A 24985-nucleotide genomic window follows, 5' to 3' on the forward strand; every position below is an offset into this window, starting at 1 on the left:
TACAATGGAATATTATTCAGCCATTAAAAAAATGAAGTACTGATACATGTTACAAGATGGATATGCCTTGGAAACATAGTAAGTGAAAGAAGGCAGTCACAAAAGACCACTCATCATATTCTATTTATATGAAATGCTCAGAATAGGCAAACCCATAGAGACAGAAAGTCTGTAGATTAGTGGTTGCCTAGGGCTATGGAGTTTGGGGAGAAATGGAAAGTTACTGCTAATGGGTCTGAGGTTTCTTTTGGGGGCGATGAAAATGTTCTAAAATTGTGGTGATGGCTGCAAAACTGTGAATACACTAAAAACCACCGAATTGTACATTCTAAATGGGTAAATTGTATGGCATGTAAATTATATCCTAATAAAGCTGTCTCTATATATAATAAACAGTCAGTATTATTAGCATTATTTCCCAGCTTCTGGTGAGTACAAAAAGAGGTTAATGAAGGCTTGAAACAGATCAGCAAAACTTGTCAAAGAAACTAAAATTCATCAGAGTATTGTGAAGCCTAACCAACTCAGTGACTCCTAAAGATACGGAGGAAAATGTTCTGTCCCATGAAAGCAGCTTCCAAAACTTTCTATCAAGTCCCAGTGCTGAACACACACACACACACACACACACACACACACAATGCCCTGCCTCTGTACTTTATATACAAATGGGATAAAGAGATCACTGAATATTTCTACTCATTAAACACTTCTGTCAGAAGTCTGAGTTCATGAAAAGCACATTTACCTATTCAGATAGTCTCATTTTGTTAAATTTGAAAATCAAAAAAAACATGTACACTTGTGTTATCAGTCTTGAAAAACTATGAGGATTTTTTTTTAATCACAAGAAATATTTGAGACATTCAACACAGATGTTGCAATGACAGCCTATAATAAAATGGGTTTACCTTGAGAGATGGAATAATAAGATGCAGAGATAAGAATGAAGCTGGAATAGAAGGTGTAGGGAATGAGATGATTAGAGCCAGTAACACTGTAGCCTTAAGCAGAGCCCCACCAACCTATAGCTGAAATCAGTATTAAGGTTTTATGTGTAAAATGTAAATTTAGGGTCTTGAAATTTTGTTTAATCTGGAATAAGAATACGTTACCACTGTTTCTCAAGATTTATCAGGAATTGGCATTCCATCCAATAATGCAAATTCTGAGTATCTGAGTGATCCCTGTCAAAGGGAGTATCTCTAAATAAATTGAAGTGGGCCCAAGACAGAAGAGCTGTGAAAGCTACAGTTCTATTCCATTCATAGGGCTCTTGCCCCACAGTTTTTGAGATTGCCCACAGTGGCATATTCTTTTGAGTATCTTCAGCGATGGTTAAGTCTTTATTCTTAAAGGGGATATAATTTGTATAGGGGACGAAGAGAAGGCAGTAGAGAACAAATGTTAAAACATGGGTTCTCTCTGAATAATGGTAAGCATCACTGGAATAAAATAAATACTTCAGTCTGTGGATAACGTGTTATCACTTCATATTAGGTTTTGCTGGTGAAAACCAGTCACATAGCCCCACCTGTGTAGGGACTAGCAGTGTACCAAAGAGAGCACACATAAAAAGAAAGCTTGAGGCAAGGAGTAGAGGACCCACTCCTCTCCTAAGAGCCAGCCTTTCCCAGTTCTATCAGCAGGCAGAGAACCAGAGAGAAGGCAACACTGCTAAGCTTCCGAAGCTAACCTGTTTACAATGGGAGCTGAGTGAGAAAAACAGGTCTGCAGTGTCCCTAGATCTTAGACGCGCACGCTTGGATTTATGTATTTATTCAAACATCCCATCTTCCTGCCGTCTTTGTTCCCTCTCTTGAGTCTACCCAGTGTCTCCATTAGCGGTCCTAGCCCACACACCAGACAGTCCTATAGTCCTGCCTTGATGATTTCCCTAATTTGAACTCTTTTTCTTCTAGGTGTGTGCAATTTATATTACACAAAGAACCAGCCGGTTACTTTTCATTATATCTCATGATCTCAGCTGATGTTACCTGACCTTGTAATTTTTTTCCTATTCATGCAGTTTTGGTTCTGTTTTTAGTGCAAACTGGTTATTACTTTTATACTTCATAGTTGGTTTTACCTTTTAACAACTTACTCTCCAGTATTTTATGTGTAAAATATCTCCAGATGCATACAAGATTGGTAACACAAGTGGCCTTTGGGAACTGGAATTAGGCAGCTATGGAACCATATGGGAAGGAGATTTTGAACTTCTTAAAATGCTGATTCATGTGAATGTTTACCTAATTAAAAAAAACACTTGAAAAAAATAAATAAAAAGGATTAGGATGAGCAAGGAGATTCTGTTGGTGGGGAGAAGAGTGGGAAAAGGTAACTGAGGAAGAGAAAGGGAAGAGCAGAGCCAGCTGCTACAGGGAATAGAATGCTTAAAGAACATTTTTAGGGGTGCCTGGGTGGCTTAGTTGGCTAAGCGTCCAGCTTCAGCTCAGGTCATGATCTCATAGTTCGTGGGTTCGAGCCCCTTGTCGGGCTCTGCGCTGACCACTCAGAGCCTGGAACCTCCATCGGATTCTGTGTCTCCCTTCCTCTTTGCCCCTCCCCTGCTCATGCTCTCTCTGTCTCTCAAAAATAAACATTAAAAAAAATTTTTTAGAAACATCTGCAGAATGATGTGGAATGTAACCACCTTGCTCCAGCTTCCACAGAGAAAAATTGAGTAATACAAAACTAAAAAAACAAACATCTTTATGATTTGGACTCTGCCTATTGTCATTTGACCTTTGATGCTAAACTCACATTTTACCTTTTGCTTCATCCACATTGAGTTATTTGTAGTTACTCAAATACACTCTCTCACTTCCCTGTAATTGCACTTACCTCTTTCTCCTTGCTAATTCCTCCTCCTCCTCACCCCTCAAGATTCACCTTCAATGGAAAGCTTTAGAATGGAATATGCCTTTGCTCTCCTTTGGCACCCCATCCATACCTCGACCACAGTGATTTTCCCAGCACCAAACCTGTGTTTATCTTACTCCCTCATCAGATTCTGTATCTACAGTGCCCTGTACACAGTAGATTCTCAATAAAAGCTTGTTGGAATGTGGGGCACCTGGGTAGCTCACTCAGGTAGGTATCCAACTCTTGATTTCGGCTTAGGTCATGATCTCATGGTTCCTGAGCTCAAGCCCTGCGTTGGACTCTGCACAGACAGTGCAGATCCTGCTTGGGATTTTCTCTCTCCCCCTCCCCAACTCATGTGCATGCACTTTCTGTCTCAAAGTAAACATTAAAAAAAGAAAAAAAATGTTGAAATGAAAATTAAACAGTTGCCTCAAAGGTTACTCTGAGTATTAAGTACAGCATTTGAAAAACACCAAAACAGTATATAATCTATAGTGTATTGTAAATAATACACAAGATAACAAATATAAAGTGAATGGTACATAGTCAAATTTAATAAATGCTGCAAAAAAACAAAAAAACAAGACAAAGATGAAGGAACTAATTTACCCAGCGGGTATGTTATTTATGAATCTAGTTGTTACAACACATGACACAGTTTAAAAGAACTTTCAGGCTGACTAATAAATGAAATATTTAAAGTAGATTGTTTATGGAAAATTTGAAAGGCAGGGACTAATACTGTTGCTTTTGTGTCCGTTAAAGGAGTCTGTATAGCACACAGTAGCTGTCTGTTGAATGAAATGCTTTGAGGCATTTCTTTTTATTTATTTGAGAAAAAGAGAGAGCACGTGCATGCAAGTGGGGAAGATGGGCAGAGAGAGAGAGAGAGAGAGAGAGAGAGAGAGAGAGAGAGAGACGGTGACAGAATCTCAGGGAGGCTCCACACCCAGCGCAGGGCTCAATCCCATAACCCTGAGATCATGACCTGCGCGGTAATCAAGAGTCTAATGTTCAAACAACTGAGCCCACTCAGGTGCCCCCGCTAAGGCATTTCTTCAAAGAATGTTAAGTCCTTGAATAATGGAAGAGATATCCTCTCCCTCAAAAAATCAGAATCAAAGAATGTCAGAAGTGGAAAGGGTGCTTAGAGATCATCTAGTTTAGGGATCAACAAACTATATAGCCTGTTTCTGTACAGCCTTTCAGCTAATTTTTTTTTTTTTTTTTTTTTTTTTTTTTTTACATTTTTAAAGGGTTTGTAAACAGGAATATGTGACAGTATGCAGTCCTCAAAGCCTAAAGTATTTACCATCTGGCCCCTTACAGAAAAAGTTTGACCCTTGACCTAGACCAGTCTTCTCATTTTGCCACAAAAAACTTAACTTGTTCAGGATTCGGTAAGTTAGGAAACAAGACCTGTAATCCAAAACAGATTTTTCAACTTTTTGCACGAATGAGGGTCAAAGAATTTTAAAGTATATGTAAAAAAGATAAATATATAAAGTAAGTAGCAATTTAATTTATTCCAAAAAGGATCCATTTTGTTATTTTAGACGTGAATTGTGACAAACGGACCCCTAGTAGAAACATGGGCTTGGAGAGAAACATAAAATCCACCTAGTATCAAAGTACTGGCTTTGTTGACTCAGAGTTACTAACCCTTTCTGAGCCTCTGTTTTAACTATGAAATGGGGGTAACAGCACGTTTACCACAGGTTTAAAAAGAGTGTATCACAAAACTAGCGTTCAATAAACTGACGTTTTCCTTCCCTTCCTATCCAGGGTCATACTGGCCACGCATTTAAACAATAAACTGGATTGGATGACGTAGGCATCCATTATCAACTCATTATCCCGAGGTGGAATGTTACCCACTTAGGAGTCCAGGAATCCAAGCAAATAAAGGAGATGAAAGCCAAGTACACAGACTCAGCTGGAGAAAGGAAACCGGAACAGGGTAAAAGGGAGGACCGAGAGGCAAAGGACATGAGGCTGAGACAGCGCGGCAAAGGGGAGGGTACCAGCAGACAGACTCCAAACCCGGAAAGGGAAATCCAGCATTTTACGTTTGGGGTACAGAGGGGTAAACGAGACTTGTGTTGCCGGATTTCTAGCCTGGGAGATGAATATACATGCGATAGCTAGACAGGATGCCTTGCGAAAGGACAGAGAACGTACACCGTTACTCACCTGCTGCCTAAGTCCACGGCCACGGCTCGGAACCCCGCGCCACCCCACAGTGCTCGCACCTGCAACTGGGTGAGCGCCCGGTCCCGCCCAGGCAGGCGGAGGGGACCATCGCCGAGCGGCCGAAGCCGCAGGCACGAGCAGCAACGCCTGCAGGCCGCCATGACACCCGGCACGCGATCACCCCGGGCTTCACCCTGATTGGCTCACTCTGCAGACGGTGGGGCGGAGCCTTATGCAGTTTTGTTTCCGTAGTGCCTGGGGGCGGGGAACGCGGGGTTGCGGATTACTTGGCCGCTTCCTACGAAGACTAGAGAGGGTCAAACATAGCTGAACGCAGTTGTGACAACCTGTTTTTCCTATTGAGGTATCTACTAGTGAAAGACAATTGGAAACGTAATGCCGTGTGTGTGTGTGTGTGTGTGTGTGTGTGTGTGTGTGTGCGCGCGCGCGCGCTCGGGCGCTATCGTAGTTTTAAAAAGTTCTAGAATAATGTATATGTTTAATAAGTAAAGTATAGTAATCAGAGAAGCCACCAGACAACTCATTATTATTTGGCTTCTGTGAACTGGCAATTACAGAATTTGTGTTGTGGTCCATGGAAAGAGGTCTCGCCGCTTCTCTGCCCTGGTTTTTACTTTATAAATTTCACGCAAATATTACTGCAAAGGTTTATGTTAATTTATTTCTAGTAAGTTAATTTCACTTCTTATTGACCTGTATCATTTTAGATATCTTTAACATCATTTGTGATTCATCTTCATTTCCATTGTTAATATTTAGCAATTCATTTCTCTGCCCCTTTTGATCAAATGTTAATCTTTTTTAAACCAACTTTTATTAAATGCAAAATGCCAGCTAGTATTTAAAGGAAATGTTTCGGAAAATGAAGAAAAAGAATTTTTGGAATTCGAATTTGGTAAATTTTTAGGGAGTAGATAAATCTCTCCCACTCCTCTTAATCTTGTCTGTTAGAAAATTTTCATAATGGTTCCTTGAATAAACCAGTGATTTTTTTTTATTATTATTATGAGGGTCATATTTCTCTTTTAAGGTCGTAACTTCCTTCCTCCAAAGAAATCCAAACAAAAAAATCCAACACACAGTGGAACATGGTTTTAAGAACTAAAAATGTTGAACTTCAAACAAATGATTTAGTGGCAAAGCAGCTCCCTGACACCTTAGTTTCCAGGAGCTGTTATCACTGATTTTGGAAGGGATTACTACTAACACTGCTTAGGGGTATTTAGTGTTAAATAAGTTTTTTGCCTCTTGCTCTACATATGACTTTACTTTGTGTTGCCACAATGTTTTCAAGACCAATCTATTGAAACCTGTCCTAATGACAAATCTGTCATAATCTATTTGCCACAATACAACATGACTTTGGATTTATAAAATAAGAATACCAAATCACCTTTTGGTAAAGCACTTAAGTACTATAAAATCTTTCATTTAGGTGGTGTTGCCTACTAATTTAGAGCATAAACTTGAAGTTAGTCTTGAGTGGTCCCAATCTAAGCTCTGCCGTTTACTAGTTGTCTGACTCTACCTTTCTAAGCCTCAGATTCCTCATTTATAGAAATGGTTACTAATATGTATCTTCTGGGGGTTTTGTAAAGGTTAAATGTGATAGATAATGTAAAATGTTAATCACAGTACCTGGCACATTGTCAGCACTCAGTAAATGGCAGATTCAGCTTTGATCCATCCTTTTCTTAATTTTCCCTCTAGTTTCCTCTGAAATACTGAACAACCGTCTTTCCTGTAGAGCCCCATGGATCTATTAAACTTTCATCCATCTGGAAATACTGGAAAGCAATATTCACACATTAAGTCCACCTGTTTCTTCACACCCACCCAAAATAACTGATATGGTAGTAATTGGATCATAAATTTAAAGGTAAAGGTGGGTATCGAAATTTGTTATAAAGTAGTCATAAAGATGACCCAGACTATGTTTATATTGAGTGTGGTGTCTCTCTTGATCAGATGAAGGCCCCCAAATGTGGGGTGACAATTGGGTGAAAAGTTTCACCCAAGGCAGAACAAAGGAGATAGTTTACTGAATATACTACAAGGGAGCAGTGGGCAAGACGGCAGAGGAGAGGCTGTCTGCAATGAGGCAGTGGGGGCTGTATTTCAAGGGAGAAAGTGAGGAGGTATGGCGACGTTGGGAATTTTTTTCTATTTTGGTAACTGCTGTCCACTGGTTAGTTAGGGTCTATGGGTATTTTGAGGTGAGTCGCCTGATGGTCCTGTCTGTATTCAGCCAGAGTGTCGCTGTGGGCCCTTCCTACATTCTATTGCTCAAGCCTGTTTGCCTAACAGTGGCCACTACATTATGTATCTTAAGATTAACACAGAAACAGGGTGCCTGGATGGCTCAGTCGGTTAAGCGTTCGACTTCTGCTCGGGCCATGATCTCATGGTCTGTGGGTTCCAGCCCTGTGTCAGGCTCTGTGCTGACAGCTCAGAGCCTGGAGCCTGCTTTGAATTCTGTGTCTCTCTCTTGCTTTCTGCCCCTCCCCCACTCATTCTCTGTCTCTCTTGCTCTCTCAAAACAATAAACGTTAAAAAAAAAAGATTAACACAAAAGCAAAAATATAAAAAGTTTAAATTGTTGTGGTTGTGAGATAGGGAACCTGAAGAATTCCTTAAAAATGTGGCTTTTGCTCCTTTTCCTGCTCCTGCTCATGCTACGACCTGCACCACCACTTTACATGTGCCTCAGAATGTAAATAGTGTGTGTCCCCCTTGTAAGGGACAAGGAGTTAAGGATTTCTTTAGAATATAGAACATCTATGGAAGGACCAGATGAGAATGATGGGACAAAGCTATCATATGCATATTCCAGACAACCAGGAGCTAGGCTTCTCAACGCCAAGACCTGCTGGCTCCAAGGAATGACACCTGGGCCCTGTCTTTATTCTAACCAGTCCCTGGATGCCTGAGAGGACAGGTATACCAGGCCACAATCCTCAGTAAAAAACCCCCAGACCTCAAACAAAGACAAGACTCATACTCCTTTCCTTTCTGAGTCTCCCAGACACTCCATCTGTATCTGCTCTCTCTATATCTTCAATTAACTTTGCTCTCACTTCCTGCTGGCTCATGTTTGATTTCCATCCTATGTGAAGCCAAGGACCATTTTGGCTGGTCCTGGGGGACCCCCTCTGGGTCCCTGGACCTGGCCTGCCAGCATCATTTGTATTTAAAGAAGCTATGATTCACTGAGGTTCAATCTGAGATGTCACATTCTAGAAATATAGTTCTGCCAAGTATAGTTCAACAGCCAAAATATAATTTAAGAGGAAGTTCTTTACCTATAACTCCTGAAGGACATTAAAGATGATCTAATTTAAATCTACCAGCAATATTTTTCAGATCTCCTTTTCTCTTTTTTTCAAACTCCAATGAATGTGCATCCAAATAGTTAATACCACTGCCTGCTCTGAATGGCAATTTCGTTTAAGTAAAACATCATTGCATTAAATTACTGTTAATTAAAATTTAATTTGATTTGTAGTTTGGCTTATGAAGTATATACAATTGTTTCAGTTTGATGACTGTATAAGAGGTACCAGACTAAGGAGTTTGTGTCTTCTTATGTATTTATACAAAAAGTATCAGTGGACACCAAGTCCACTGATACTTTTTTCTCTTAAAGAAGTGTAGGCTGCTCAACTTTAAGAAGACTGCTCTATGTCACTGCCAGAGGGAGTTTTCTAAATCACAGCCTAATTGTATCTCCATTCTGATTAATTTTCTTTAATCACTTCCTAATCTTTATTCTACAGGATAAAAATCTAAACTGCTTTGTGTTGACTACAAACTTTGCCTTTTAGACTCATCAGTTTTGACTTTCTACCTATTTTCTTCTCTTCTCATTTTATAATCCAAGGAAACAACTACTTGTTCCCCTCCTAACATACAACCCTCTCTTCTGCCTCTGTGTCTTTGCATGTATGAGTCTCTGTGCTTGGTACATTTTCTCTCCTGTCAGTCTGGCACACTCAATCTTCAGGTCTTAATACTGGAGGTCTTCAATATTAGCCTCTCTGACTTCTGCATACTGACTTGTGGGTACAATCTATGACCACCCTTCCACTTTATTAATTAATATGAGTAGTCATTATTTCATCCATGGAAATGAATGTGGGAGTAGGTATTGCACAGTGGTTAAAAGTGCTGGCCTTGGCATCAGATTCTCTAGGTTTGAATTTCACCTGTTACTTCCTAACCATGACTCTTGTTAAGTTGCTTACCCTTTCTATGCCTCAGTTTCCTCACTTGTAAAGTAAAAATATCTACCTCTTAGGGTTGTTAGGCAGGTTTAAGTGCAATCTTATTTTTATGGAATTTAGCATAGTCTTTGGCATACCTACTTTATGCCAGGCAGTATGCTAGGCTCAGGGCATACAGGCGTGTAAGACAATCACAGGGCATAATAATTCCTGCATTATTAGCTTGAAGTTTAGTATGAGAGACTGACAAAAACACAACCAAACAAATAAAAAGAAAAAGCAGAGGGTGATGGTAAGAAGAAAATAAACTAGGTGAGAAGATAGGGAACAATGAGATGGAAGAACTTACTTCAAATAAGGTGGCCAGGAAAAGCCATTCTGCAGAGACATTAAAGCCACCCTGAGGGATGAAAAGGAGACAAGTTCTGAAACATGGGGCCAGGTTGGAGCAGTGACTGGGAAGGGGGACGGTTGTCCCTGAGTCTGCAGAGAGTTTGGCTTTTATGAGGACTTGGAAAAGCCAGTGTGGCTAGAGAGTAGTAAGTAGGGGTGTGGCAAAGATGAGGTAGGGGAAGACTACACTGTAAAGTTTAAACAGAGAAATGTCATGACCTAGTCTACATTTTAAGATGGTCCCTCTGACTGCTGAGTCTAGAATTGATTGGAGGAAGATAAGAAATAGGTGTAGAAATCAGAAGTAATATGGTGACAAGGGTGACAAAGAGAAAGGATGGGCAGATCTGGAATATATTTTAGCTTGTTGATGAATTGGATACTGGCAGGGGTGAATTAAGATAATTAACAGGATCAGATGAGTCAGAAATGCAGTGTAGGAGACACCCAGAAGTAGCTGTCAAGGCAGTTGGATCTGAGTGTAGAACTCAAGGAAAGGAATGGTAATTGGGTGCCTGGGTGGCTCAGTCCTTTAAGTATCTGACTTCAGCTCATGTCATAATCTCACAGTTTGTGGGGTTCGAGCCCCGCCTCAGGCTCTGTGCTGACAGCTCAGAGCCTGGAGCCTGCGTTGGATTCTGTGTCTCCCTCTTTCTCTCTGCTCCTCCCCCACTCATGCTCTCTCTCTCTCTCAAAAATAAGGAAACATTAAAAAAATTCAAAAAAAGTAATCAGCATACCAGTGATATCACAAGCCATGGAAATGCATAATATCACTTAGAAAGATGGTAGAGAGAAGAAGGAAGGTTCAGGTTTGCACCCTGAGGAGGGAGAGGCTGCCAAGGTTATGGAGGTGGATCCCGTGGTGATGCAGTAGTCAAGCTAGGATGATTATGCTGGGTATTTTCCATTTGCACCCACTCCATCCATACCGTTGGCTCTTCTCTGTGCCCCCATAGGTCTGATGCATGGATAGCAGCATGCCAACTCCCTGGCTCTTTTTTGGTTTGGTCAGCCAATGAGAGACACCAGCAGCCGATGAAAGGGTAGGATGAGGGAGAAACTAAAAGTATAGAACATAATTACTTATGATGTGGCATTGACTGCAGCTGCCTGCTACCTGCTTGCTGGGCTCTAGCTATCACTCCAATTGCTATTTCTTCTCCTTGCCACTTTAAGTCTTCACAGTTTCCCATCATTGGTCATCACTCAGTGCCTTCAGCATTCCTCATCATTAGTTCCACAATCTGCCTTCCCCACCAGAAATAGTCTCTTCATTAAGTTCTCTTTAGAACTCATCTGAGTGTGCCCTCTGTTCCCTGTTTCCCTTTGCACTGCTTCTCTGGGAGCATGCCCTGGCCTATCTCCCGGCAGTAGACCACCATTACTTGTTAGGAGTAGCTTGTTACCCTGGAGGTGGGAGGTGAGGGGTGTGCAGTGCTATCTGCTGTTCTGACTAACCCTCAGTCTTAGGAAGGTAATGTGTCCATGGATTCTTAGTGCTCATGCCCCTCTCCCAGCTGTAATTCTGGGCCCAGCATGTATTCTACCCTTTCCCCTGGGGTAAAGCATTATGTTCTATTCCTTCTTCTACCTGGGTTTTCACAGCGCCTTAAGATTAACAGTATTTGTCACATTCCCACAGAGCATAGAGCTTTGATTCCTATGGAGAGATAGGGGAGGAGAATCCAGTAGGGCTTTTGCTTTCCCCACAGCGCTGCCGGGTGCCTTCCCCAGACCTGCACCTTTGTCAGGAGTTTTGCTTTTACCCCAGTCTTTTTTGTGAGTGCTCGGTGAAGTCCAAGAAGAGCCTGTGAGAGGTTGTGAATTCCTGTGTCTGCAGTCTCCATGGGTTCTATATACTCTCATTAGTCCACACTGAGCCATTAGCGATTGGTTAAAAAATCTAGTTGGATTCTTTTTACCCATGTCTGTTGGTGACTATGTTGGGTGAGCAAGAGCTCATGTCCTCTTTGTCTTTGGAGACTCTTATCTTTAGATTTCAGATTCACTGGTTTTTCTGTCACTTTTAGCTCTCTGATGGGTTTCAGAAGAGTTGTGAATTTTCAGACTCTCCGGCTTTGTTGTAACTGTTGTTACTATTACTCTTGTTATAAGGATGGGATGCTCTTTCCAGATTTCTGAATCCTAAGCAGAAGTGGGTCTCACATGCATTTGAAGACCTCTTTTCTCCATTAGTCTGGAGAAATGAAAAAAGGGCATAATTTGTTCTTTCACTATTTTTTGTAACTTGCTTCTGCCTCCATAATTTTTCTGGTTCTTAAGAATTGGGACACAGGAACAGGGAATAGAAGAAGGATGAAAGAATTCAAATTCTGGAGCCAGTGGAATTTTTATTTGACTGATGCTTGTTGGTTTTCATGTCCACTATTACTGCAGACGTACAAAAGCTGGCTATGATATGGGGTGGATGTGGGAATTGCCTGGTGACCTCTGCTGGGACCTCCAAAACGGCAGTTTCCTAATGTGGGTACTCTTGGGGTGACCCTTTGTGACCTTCCCAGCTTCCACTCCTGGTGGTCTGTTGCACAGCTTCTTAGTGCTGAGATCCTCTTGTCTTGGCTCTTATCCTTCTTGGGTGAAATACCATCAAAACAGCTTCCCTGGGTTCTTTTGGCCCACATATTCACACATCTTTGCCCCCAAAACAAGTGGAATTGAAGCTTCTCTCAAACACTGATTTCTTGCCTGGTCATTGCAGGTGAATTCAGTAAGCCTCTACCTTCCAAATTCTCTTAAATGGGAAGCAGGCACTGGTGTCCATATTCTTAAATGCCCCTGTATGGCCATTTTGTAGTAGCAAAGTGGACCCTCATCCAAAATTTGGCTTGAATGTCAAGACTGATGTTCTCTGCCCTCCTTTTATCTGCCTTAAAGCTGAACACAAATTTCCCTTTGTGAAGGTGGCGTAAATATACCCCATCTCCTGTACCAGGACGAGGAAAGTGACCATTGTCTAGAAATGGAAGGCTGGCATTAAGGTGAGTCTGCATCAACATACTTTACTAAAATAACTCTTCCATTAGTTTCCCTCATTTATTTCCTACTCACTTTCCCACAATTTATCACCAAACCTCCCTTTACTTTGTCTAGTTTTTTTCTACAATTTATTGCCCTTTGTTAAAATGTACAACCTCTGAATCTAACTACATCCTTAGGTTTTCCCTTTTTTCTGTGAAGCCCCTATACATGTAAAAATATTAACATCAACAATATTTGCATGCCTTTTGTCCTGTTGATCTGTCTTTTGTCAGTTTAATTCACAGGCCTCAGTACTGAAATAAGTGGATAGAGCAAAAGCTTAAGAAAACACCTTTTCATCATTGTCATGGATTCATTAAGAAAGCCATGACTGGGGGCGCCTTGGTGGCTTGGTCGGTTGAGCGTCCGACTTCGGCTCAGGTCATGATCTCACGGTCCATGAGTTTGAGCCCCGCGTTGGGCTCTGTGCTGACAGCTCAGAGCCTGGAGCCTGTTTCGGATTCTGTGTCTCCCTCTCTCTCTGCCCCTCCCCTGTTCATGCTCTGTTTCTCTCTGTCTCAAAAATAAATAAACGTTAAGAAAAAAAAAAAAAAAAAAAAGAAAGCCATGACTGGATTCAACCACTGGCTCACATTTTCTGCTATGAGGAAAGCAGTAAAGGTTTACTCCTTTGGAATGGGCACCTAGCCTTGCTAGTATAGATAGTAGACATCTCTTATGTATCTTCACTGGGAACCAAGTGACCTGAGCAGTTTTGAGGTTCTGGGTCATTTGGATAACTGAAAACTCCCACCTTCAGAGAGAGGGTAGGAGCAGATTCGGTAACCCATGGTAATACTTGCTACTACATATTTGGACAAGAATTCGGGATAGTGAAAACCCCTTCAGCTTGTTTCTTGGTGTACTGAAAATTTCCTCCATCCCAATAAAAGAGAATCAGAAAGACATCTGCCCCAGTAAGGGGATCATCCCTAATTTTTTGATACCTTAAAATAGCTAGGGTTCAGTATTCAGACCCTCAGTCTATAGCTGTCTCCCTCTGTGTCAAGATACCTCCAATCACCATTATGGTTATCTATTTTCTTCTGCCACCACTAGTCATTGTAATTTTTCCTAATAGATTGATTTTCCTGTACTGACCACACTCCTGATGCCTTCAATTCATTGTCACAAATTACCTCAGACAGAGTGTTACCGAATTGTGATGAACAGAATCAATTTACAAATAGACTTTTGCATGAGTTGTGTGTCTTTAGAATTCTAACTAACTGAAACCTGCATTAGATTATTTAAATTTTCATGTTGGTTAGTTGTTTGTAGGATATTGGGATCATTGTTCCTTCCCACAAAAGTTTCTTTAAAGTCAGCTTGAATGAACAGTAATTGAGCACAAAAGCCTGACCTTGCCAACACTGCATTGCATGCTCAGTCAAATTAGTTCAGACCGTTATGGTTTATATTAACTATATTTGTCATTTGTAATTAACATGGATTAAGATTTGGAGGAGAGTTCTGGTACTTGTTTTTGGTTGATTATGCTAATGGGAATTTCAGACCATATTAACATTTTCTGTTGCTTCTTAAGTTTGTTTTGTGTTTTCTTAACAGAATAATTATATCTTTGATCTGATTTTGGAATAGTCTGGCTAATGTTTGCTCAGGAAGAAAATAAAACCATCCCTTACCCAATTTTCTGCTTCTCCCTTTGACAAGTATATAAAAGGTTGATCGGGAGAGAAGCAAACCATACATTTGAGTTTTGGCTCATTGTATAAGATGATGATAATGATCCAAATTTAGAATGTCATGAAATCTCTTAAGGTTTTGTTTTAAAATGCACTTACCATGTCTTGGATATGAAACAGGTGGTTCTGCAGACAGGCCTGAGTTATCGCCAATGAACAGACTATTGTGTGCAAAGTAGCTTTTCATTATCATTGTTAACCCTCATTAAAATCACAAACTTTAGCTTTTCACAGCTTTGTTTTCTTTTAAAGAGATGATGTTCAAGGTTTTTGAAATGTCTACGTTTTCTTGAAATGTTTTCATTTAAAATAAAACTTCTTTTGTGGTTATACACATGCATCAGTATTATGAGAGAGGAGGGTTTGAAGCTGAGCAGTAATATTAGTTTTAATATTTTGTTGTCTTTTTCAAAAGTCTTTCATAAAACTTTCAAAAATTAATAAATTCATAAAAATTTCATTTGGGCATCTGTATTTGCATTTTCTCTTCCTTTAAACAATCCCTGTGTCTTTTTCCTGCTGGCAATATGCATCATCCTCATTACCACTAAACATTTATGGAACAATATACCATATGTAAGAAAACAGCAATTTCTGTAGCAAATGCCTGCACATTTTTGCTCTTTAAACACAAACTCCCATGGACTCATTGCAAGGTAATATCAGGGTGAGGAAGGCATTTGAGATTTCTTTTGGGCCTCAACCTACTTCTCATTAGGCCTCCTTTAATTTGGTTTTGGCCTTAGACATAGCTTAGTTTAATTGTTCATAGCTGGTTTGCTTCACTTTCCCCCTCAAAGTTTAACTCTTCTAGTCCTCCCAGTATTTTCTTATGGAAAATTTTAGATTGAGTTTTTATCTCTTGTAAAGTTTGGTTGCTTTGATGGTTAAGAAGGTACACTTCAGTCAAACCTTGAATTCTATGTACATTCAAATTGTTGCTCTTTTTGAATTTTGAAATGGTACTTAGAGTATTAGGGTTCAGTTTCAACAATAATTTGAGTGTTGGGTATAGGCACTATGCTATTTTCACATTTGCTGTTTTACTTAATTATAAAGAATAAGGGATCATGGCTGTAAAGACTTGACCTAATATAAATTCATGAGCAATGTGTTATGGGGGAATTCAGACCATATGGAAGACTATCTTCTCTTAAGAAATTTGAAAGGAGGTATACAAATATAGTGAGATTACATTTTGAGATACATATTCTTCCTTTCCAATATTTTCTGCTATCCTACCACTCTCCCACACTCAGGAGGTGACCTGAGTGTAGTATTCTCACTGCCCCTAAGCAAGGTTGTTACAAGAAAGAAAATAATAAATACTTGGTTTATGACTTTAAAAATAGATGCAGACAATACTTTGAAAGAAATTATTTGTGAGATACAGGGCAGAAAGTTCTGCACATCATACAAAACAGATTAGGAAGAATACAGGATGATGTAATTCATTTTTCCAGTTTTTAAAAAGATGTCCGAGAGAGAGAGGTTAAACACAGGTGTGAGAGGGGCAGCAATAGGAACTTCATGGAAGCTTGAATATCTGTGAGAAGAGAGGACTGCAGCCATATGAGCTATTTTCAGTCCCCTAAAGAGCCATTCTGGCATATGCCTTGATGATTTTGTTCATCATCATTTTTTGCCTATATTTCTTCTGACTGATGTGTGTCTTTTGCTATACAACTCCAGTGTCATTTCTGTTGGGAGGTCTTCCTAAGCGCCCCCACTCCACTGAATTTCTATAAGTGGTAAAGGATTAACTCACTAGTAAAGGATTAATTGGTTGGATTAATTTATCCAAACCCTGCACATTCTGAGGATCTTCAGGACTGGTTTTGACCACCTCCTGGGAGGTAACCTCTGATGCCTTGAATATTCTTCCTGATAACTGTGTCTTTGTATACCTGAGACTTTGTATCACACTAGATAGCTTATGTATGCTAACCCTGTTGGTGGCAAATGCTTGTTTTTTTCTGCCTTGGGCTTTGGGTCATCTGCATCAGTTTGACCTTTGGGTGGGGAGCTGGCGACTGTCATATAAGACTTCATTGCTTCATGCCTATGTGATTGTCCCCAATAAAAACCCTGTAACAAAGATCTCAGGTGGGTTTCCTTAGTTGGCAACACTTTGCATGTGTTGTTATGCATCATTGCTGGGAGAACTAAGCACTGTCCATGAGACTCCTCAGGGACAGAACAATTGGAAGATTGAATATGGTTTCTCTTGGACTCTGCCCTATGCCCTTTTCCCTTGCTTATTTTAATCTGTATCATTTTGCTGTAATAAACCATAACTGTGAATATAATAGCTTCTCTGTATACTGTGAATCTTTCTAGTGAATCCTAGAACCTGAGGGTGGTCTTCATACTCTACAATAATTTTTGGTTATAACACATTATACTTCTATTCATTCATTAGTTTATTTATCCATCCATGCATTTGACTAATTAACTACTGAATGCCCACTATGTACCAGATATTGCTAAGCCCTGAAGTATGAGAATGAGCATGATAGGCAAAATTCCTACCTTTGTGAATTTATAGTCTGGTGGGACAAAGGGAGAAGGAAACAGATAAAACAATTTGGTATGGTAGCAGCTATTATGGACATAGTACAAGATGACATGAAGAACAGAGACCTCAGACTCCAACACAATCTGGTGGGAAGGGGTGTCAGGTAAGCTGCTTGATAAGTAGGGAAGTGGCAAAGGGATAGAAAAACAGTGGTTATGCAGATTCAACACATATACAAAAGCCAGAAAGTAAGAGACGAGTGAAGTGAATTCATTGTGTCTGGATAAGCCTGTTTGAGGGAGAAAGTGACAAGAGATGAGGCTAGAGAAGGGGCCAGATGATGCAGGGTTCTGTTAGCCGCATTACGGAGTATGGTTTTTATCCTACAATGAGTGGGAAGTCATTGAAGGGTTACAAGCAGGTGAGTGACTTGATTGGATTTGCTTTTAGAAAGAACACTCTGGCTGTGGTTTGTAAGAATGCATTGGTAAAGCACAAGCATAGAGGGGGCAGACTCATTAGGAGACTATTGCAGAAATCCAGATATGAGATGATGGAGGTCTAAACTGGGTTGTTGGGAGTTCATTGGAAAAGAGTGGATAGATTCACAAGATGCTTAGGAGGTAGAATTGATAAGACTAGCTGATACGTTGGATACTGGGGAGAGGGCATGAAAAGAGTTAAATATGACATAGTATGCCCATCTTAAAAAGGTGTGAGCAGCTGTGCCTCTGTTAGAGAGGTGTGAAGAAAGTCAGATTTAGGAAAAAAGATGAATTCAAGTTTGGTCATGTTGACGTTGCTTAATGTTTTTTTTCTCCTCTAGTCTGTAATCTCCATTCAGTCAGCTAGTTGTCCCAATGCCGTTGTTAAAAAAATATAATCTATTTTGCTATAATTCAATAGTATCATTCCTAAGATACTTTTCACAACATAAAGTATGTTATCAAAACAATTGTTTCAGTAGCAACAGGAAATTAGGGGTTAGAGAATTTTAGATTGGCAATAACCAAGTTATTTTTGCTGCAGGGATTTCAATAATAAAGGAATTTTGAATATAAATGTATTTAGTTACTAGATGCTAAAAATAATAAATTATATTAAAACTGACAAAACACACTTCATTTTCTTTACATTCCACTCACTCCAGAGCCTCATTTTGCTCTTTAATCTTTGGCCTTACCTGGCAATTTTGCTTGCAGCACAATTCATGAATATCAAAGTTAACATAAGAAAAAACATATACTCAAATAAATATCGGACATGCCAACAGAGTAGCCAGCCATTCCAGGAAAGTGGTTCTGTGTCCTATGTCTCATACATATTTTCTCTACTCACTCAGCATTAGCTCCCTATCACAATCAAATTATTAAACTATTAGTCACATTGTATCATATATATATATATATATATATATATATATATATATATATAGTGAAAATTAACACTGTTGGAGAAATGGTTGCTATCTCGCCACCCCCAATGATGTGATATATGCCACCTTTGAAATATTCTCAATTCCAACTAATTTATGTTTAAAAAAAGCTCTCCAGGGTATGCTGATAACTCAGTGAGCTTTCTGTATGATGTCTATGAAGAATGTAAAGATATGTGCTATAAGCCAGAATTCCTTCTCTCTACCAAATCACAGTCCTGCAAGTGAAATGGCATGAACATAACATTTCAGTTTAACTAACATTTATTGAGTGTGTGAGACACTGGGCTAGGAGTCAGAGCTACAAAGACAAGTCATGGTCTTTGCCCTCAAGCCTGGTAATGGGAGAAGCAAGTGCATAACCAGATGTTTGTTTTAAAATATGGTAAGAAGCCATGTGTAAGACTACTGAAGAATTCCAGGAAAGCTTCTGGGAGAGATGAATTTTGAACTGGACCAAAATAACAGGTATGAGTTCATTAGGTAGAGAAGAGGGACTGAGGGTACCAAGGGCTATTGCTGGCACAACAAATTGTATCCTGTGTGAATGGTATCCCCAAGGGTAATGCAACGCAGAACCCTGCAAAAGGAGTGTTGATGAGAAGGTTAATCCAGGCAAGAACAAAGGCAGAGAAGTGTAAAATAACAATGTGTTCAAGGAACTAGAATCCGTTTGCAGTTACTCAACTGTAAAGTGAAGGTGGAAAGTAGTAGGATGCAAAGTGGAGGATGGAAGTTTCTCTGCTGTGGATCTTGGACTGTGCTCTGTGGGCAGTGGAGAACCTACAGATGGTATTAAGCAGCAGAGTGGTGTGGAGTTTTGAATTTCCGAGAGATGTCTTGTGTGGTGAGTTGATGCATTTGAGGAAGAAAGTAAGATCAGATATAAGAACAGAGTTGACACTAATTGCTATAGTTCTGTGAACGATAAGGGGGAACCTAAACCAGGGCATTATAAGAGTACTCAGTGGGAGCAAATGTAAGAGATATTTGGGGAGTACAAAATCTGGACCCTGATTTACTGTGAGGGGTGAGGCTGAGGGAAGGAGGAGGATTCAGGATAACTCCCAGGTTTCTGAAAGGTTTAGACTTGAGAGATGATGACATCAGATGCGAAGTTTGAGGTACTTATCAACCACTCCCGTGGATTTGTCCTGTAGCACAAGGTGGGAAACAATAAATGGCACAGGGGAAGTAGAAACAAAATTTAGAGGAGCAGAAGTAAATTCTAGTTTGCATAATCAGGAATGATGGAATCATAAAGAAAGTAGTATTTGGATGTAGGCCTTGAAGGATTGGTAAGATTTGCATTTAGCTGACATGATGGGGTGGAAATGTCCCAGAGAAGGCATGGATACCCTCAGGATATTGTTTGAGAAGAGCTGAGACTTCCTGTTTGTGACTGGAGTAAAGAGTTTGCTAAGCATGATAAAGAGGATGTGACTGGAGTGGTGGGTTGGAACCAAGTCATGAATGTCTTAGGGTTCTATGCCTAATGGGCCTTGGGCTTTGCATTGGGCAAATGTGCAAGCAGAGCCATGCTTTGGGAAGAATGATCTTGGGTAGTAAATGAGACAAAATAGAGGTAGAGAGATTGAAGCCAGACAGAAGAGTCAGGATGGTGCACCAGAATGCTAGAAACAGGAATAGAGAGGAGGGGACCAGCAGTGAAAACGATTGGGTAGTTCACTGCATTTGGTAGTGTGGCTTAGGTCAAATGTTATAAATGGTTGGATTACAAGGGATTGAGAACATGCTGCTGCCTCCATAGAAATAAAGGAGTCTAAGAGGAACAGATTTATAAAGATAATGGGGCACCTTCAAAGAGAATACTACTTGTGTCCCTACTTGTCTTTTTCTTTATTATTGGCAAAAAGATTTAAAAAAAGGGAGGCGGTAGTATGCCTCCTTATACTGGTTGACTATAGTTAGAAATTCTTGGCTTTAAATCTCTGCTCTGCTCTTTATTAGCTGTGTGCACTTGGGTGAGAGTTCTAAGCACTTTAAGTCTGAGTTTCCTGATCTGGAACATGGAAATAGGAAGACATCCAGTAAGCTTGTGAATAACACATAGTTTACATTGAATAAATGCTAGCTGCTATTATTAGAATTCTAAAAAGAAGGAAATGCAGAATAGAATTCTAATTCAGTTACTATGTTCAAAAATACAATTTGTTCAAAATTTTCATCAGCTCTTCTGATGGACTGAAGGGTTGGTAGGAAAACATTGATGTCATGTTATAATAATCCAGCTGGTGGTTACTAGCAACCATGCAAACTCTAGAGATTACCTCTTCGACTTAATATCTTAAAGATGTCCTGACTTGAATCCCTTAGACCTGGCTCTGAACCTATAGCTCTGTGCTGTGAATTCAGAGAGATCCACGCAGTGGGTCAGGATAGTTTACAAAATACAAAAGATTGTTTTATATAATGTCAAGTAAATGGAAACAAGGCTGATGACTTCAGTGAAAGTCATAGGCATTTTCAAGTGAGACCAGTAGAATTAATTAATTAATTAATTAATTTATTTATTCTCTCTTTCTGAGAGAGTCAGAGCGTGAGGGCGGGAGGGGCATAGAGAGAGAGGGAGGCACAGAATCCAAAGCAGGCTCCAGGCTCCAAGTAGTCAGCACAGAGCCCTGTGCGGGGCTGGAACTCATGAACTGTGAGATCATGACCTGAGCCGAAGTCGGACACTCAACAGACTGAGCCACCCAGGTGCCCCCAGTAGAATACATTTATAACTTGAGATAATTTTAAGAGTTTTCCAGAATTCTAGTTATGTGTATTAACGTGCTATTTAGGTGCTTTGGAGTCTATAATGTAAATAAAAATATTTTCTGTCATCATCATAGTAATTGATTCTTGCAAGAATCATCAATGGAGCTAAAACTAGTGGGTAAAAATCTGAGGAGTAACAGATTTGATTTAGATCAATCTCATCTAAAATTTAGCTTCCTTCGGTTTTCATAACAGTTCCAAAATATCTCTCCTCAAGTCAGTCTTTTTTCTTATATTTGTCCTCAATACACAATACATTCACTGACTTCAAAAAGTTCAAAAAGTAATGGAAATCTCATTTATTGCTGTTTAGCATGGGAAACACTCCTGCAGCCTTTGGACCATGGAGAATTCAGTTCCCACCAGAGGGCGCTCGGTTGTCACTTAAGTCACCATTTTGGGTTTTGGGACTTCCTTTGTAACTCAAAAAGTAAAATGGAATTTTTATTTTGTACATTTGTAGGTGAACTTAGAGATTTGAGGATTAATGTAACTAACATTTTAAAGCTTGGGTAGGTCTTGCTTTTACTTCCAGGTTAAGGACAATTACCTAAATGACATATCAATCAGAATCCCTTACCAGAAACCAAAAACCAAAAACCAAACAAAAACAAAACAAAACCACTATAGAACACAAAGCAAAACAAAACAAGTGAACGTCCATTTTTTGTTTTATTTTGTTTGTTTTTTTCAGCAAACACTTCCAGTCTTGGTTCATTGCAGGTTTGAGAGCCATAGTTTCTTCTTCACCTCATTCACTTGCTCTGGAATTAGGTCATGAAAGGAGAGTTGGGGCCAGGATGGGAGAAACTCAGTTTCAGGGCCTAGGTGCAAGGTGCTGACACTCCCGTGAGTCTTGCTTCTTTCCCAGAATGGTCTTGCCTTCCTTGAGACTGTGTCAGGTGTTCTCAAAGTCTCTCCACCAGCAACATCAGCATCACCTGGGAACTTGTTAGAGGGCAAATTCTTGGGCCTTACTCCAGACCTACTGAGTCAGAATTTCTGGGGGTGGTGCCCAGCAATCTGCATTTTAACAAGTTCTCTGAGTGATTCTGATGTATGCTACAGTTTGAGAACCACTAAGCTAGACACTTTGTTTTTGCAAGGCAAGCTGCTTTTGGGCAATAGGAGCCTCAGGATTATTGTTTAGTTTCCATTCCAAGAATTAGGAGCAGACTTTCTCTAGGCCAGGTCTCAAAACTTTTAGGTAAAAGGTAGTATCAAAGTGGTTTTCTGCCTGCTTCAAGCTTCCAGAGAAACTTGTTTTTCACCAGTCTAAGCAGAGGTACCAGCCCATGGAAGGAAGTTTTGGAAATAGATCACTCACATGTAGAAGGAACCAAGAGAATCCGTTAAGAATTTAGGAAGGAAGTGTAGTGTGATGGTTAGGCCTACAGATTCTGGATCCATCTTGCCTGCTGTGACAGCTCTGTGTGATCTTGGGCAAGCTATTATTGTTTTACCTGTCTAGAACTCAATTTCCTTATCTGCATATTAGGGATGATAATAGTACCTATGTCATATGCTTGTTTTGAGAACTAAATTAGACAAGATTTCTAATGTGATGAGAACAGACCATTGGCACAATGTAAATGTTTAGAAATACTGTGCTCTCCACAGCACAGGCCCCCCTACCATCCTACCAGCACAATACTGTCCCTTTTGGCTAGCAGCAAAACAACCATAATCATACTTTTTCCCCAATTCTTAATGGGAAAATCTTAATGTAAACGATCTCCATCACATTTATACAGGTGACAGGAGTCCTAGGAGCTCCTTTGGAATCAGAACTTTTCTTTTAATTTCAGCCCTCCTACCTAATAGATGTTCAGCTTTGAGCAAATTATTTAACCTCTCTTTAAATCTCACTTTCATTTTTATTTGTAAAATGGGATTATAATTCACATCTTCTAGGGTTTAGTGTGGGAGAAAGGAACACAGTCAGTGGGCAAATTGTAGAAATAAAGCACCGTTATCTGTATACTACTGTTCCCAGGAAATGCCATAAAGAGAGTAGGATAGTTCTTGGCACATAAGAGGGCTCAGTACACATTTGTTCCTTTTCATTCACAGCTTATACATTTTGAGTATTTAGGGACCTTTTAAATCACCAAAGCACTAATTATGTTCTCGTACTGTTTACTTTTCAGCTTCACACTTCAGCTCCTGAATTTCTGGCCTGGAGTGACTGGGAGAGTCTTGTTTTCCCTTCTTCTCACATGGGAACCTTTTGGGCTAGATTTTCTAGTCAGCTCTTTCCCATTTCTTTAGGCCGACTTGCCCCCAAGATCACAAAACTCATATTTTTCATTTTAGAAAATTTGGAACATTTCAATAAAGCATAAATAAGAAAACGAACATTGCCAATTCCTCTCCAAAAGAAAACATCGTAAATGATTTGGTATATTTCCTGCTAGACTTTCCTACCTTTGCTTCAATAAAATTGCTATCATAAAGTATGTCCAATTTTCCTTCTTGCCTTGGGGTTTCTACAGATGTGATCCTCCTGGCCTGGCATGTCCTTCCATGGCCTAGGATGCTCCTTATTTCCCCACCCCTTCATCCTATCCCAGCCACCCCTGATGTTTCAGATGAGGCCAGGTTTCTGTATTAGACATTTTTAAAGCATGCTATACTCTTTCTGGACTTACTTCTGGTTCTTAGTGATATACAGTATTTACTGGGTGAGTATGTGAGCAGTATTTATCTCCATGACTAAACTGTAAGCTCCAGGACAGTAGGAACCATGTCTGGTTTACTTACAACTGCATTCCAAGTGCCACCACAAAGCTGGACACATAGTGTATCCTCAACAAATGGTTTTCAAATGACTGAATGAGTAAATGAAATGTGTTGTAAGCATTTCTCCATCCTGGGCATGATCTTGAATGTCTGGGTTTAAGTGGCATGATTTTAACTTGTACATGGCAGGGTGATAGGTAAGATGGTCTTTTAGAATTTCAGAGCACTCTATGGATTTCTAAAGCAGCCTGTTTTGGTGAGAGGGATCTGTAGGCCAGGAATCAAGAGACCAATGTATTCCTTTCTGCTTTACCAGTTCCTGTGACCTTGAGTAAGTCACTGACCTTCACTAAACCACATTTTCTTTTTTCTCCTCTATTTCTCTCTCAAGGAAACTCATACATAAAATAAAACAGTGTGTGTAAAGACACTTTTCAAATTATAAAGAGCTATATAAATATGTCCAGACCATTCAAAAGATATTTTTCTTGATAGAGCCACTTGCGATTTTGCATAGAGGCTCCATTTTCAAACTTGAAATTGACTCTGTTGCCAAGAAAATCTCCTATTTCAAAGCTTAATGGTTAGAAATAATTGTGAGTCTGAATGTCTTAAATAGCCAAAATACATTAACTACTATTTTATTCCTTAAAGACAGACATAGCAGAGTTTGTTTCAATTTCATACTTGAAGATTGCAATAAAATAATTATGGTGAGTTGTGAAAACAGAAACTTAGATTTACGTTTCTTTCAAATTTCAGTTGGCTGATGCAGTCAAGATATTTCTGACAGACTAGCCAATGCATGTAACTTAAATAGATTAAAAAGAAACTTTAGTTTTTGAATATACTTTATACCTTATTCAACAGTCAAGGAATATGATAAGATTTGGAAATTCCAAAATGGAGTTAATATCTCTGTGACAGGATCAGTGTTCATATTTGAAGGCAGGATGGAAGAAAGAAAATTTCCCACCAGTGTGTTACATGTTAGGAACTGGAATAGGTCACCCCATGACTAAATTTTATTGGCTGATTCTTTGGTAGTTTTCCACTG

The 24985-nt window shown here is 39.7% G+C and overlaps 1 protein-coding gene and 1 long non-coding RNA gene across 5 annotated transcripts in view; one reads left to right on the top strand and one right to left on the bottom strand.

The window, feature by feature from the left end:
* PNPT1 (polyribonucleotide nucleotidyltransferase 1) overlaps positions 1-5225 on the bottom strand; it is a 48401-nt gene extending 43176 nt beyond the window's left edge. For both annotated transcript variants that reach the window (XM_049651499.1, XM_049651501.1), the window contains exon 1: positions 5065-5225. In XM_049651499.1, coding sequence (XP_049507456.1) covers positions 5065-5225 — 161 coding nt within the window. The remainder of the gene's footprint in view (positions 1-5064) is intronic.
* Position 5226: 1 nt separating this feature from the next.
* LOC125937013 (uncharacterized) lies at positions 5227-23681 on the top strand. Of its 3 annotated transcripts, XR_007462207.1 has the most exons (4): positions 5227-5428; positions 12626-12703; positions 18793-18870; positions 23337-23681. It is a non-coding gene; the product is annotated as an uncharacterized LOC125937013 (long non-coding RNA). The 3 variants fall into 3 exon arrangements; XR_007462206.1 differs by lacking the exon at positions 18793-18870; XR_007462205.1 differs by lacking the exons at positions 18793-18870; positions 23337-23681 and adding an exon at positions 12977-17133.
* The last annotated feature ends 1304 nt before the right edge of the window (positions 23682-24985 follow it).

The sequence above is a fragment of the Panthera uncia genome (assembly GCF_023721935.1).
Source record: "Panthera uncia isolate 11264 chromosome A3 unlocalized genomic scaffold, Puncia_PCG_1.0 HiC_scaffold_11, whole genome shotgun sequence".
Classification (NCBI taxonomy): Eukaryota; Metazoa; Chordata; class Mammalia; order Carnivora; family Felidae; genus Panthera; species Panthera uncia.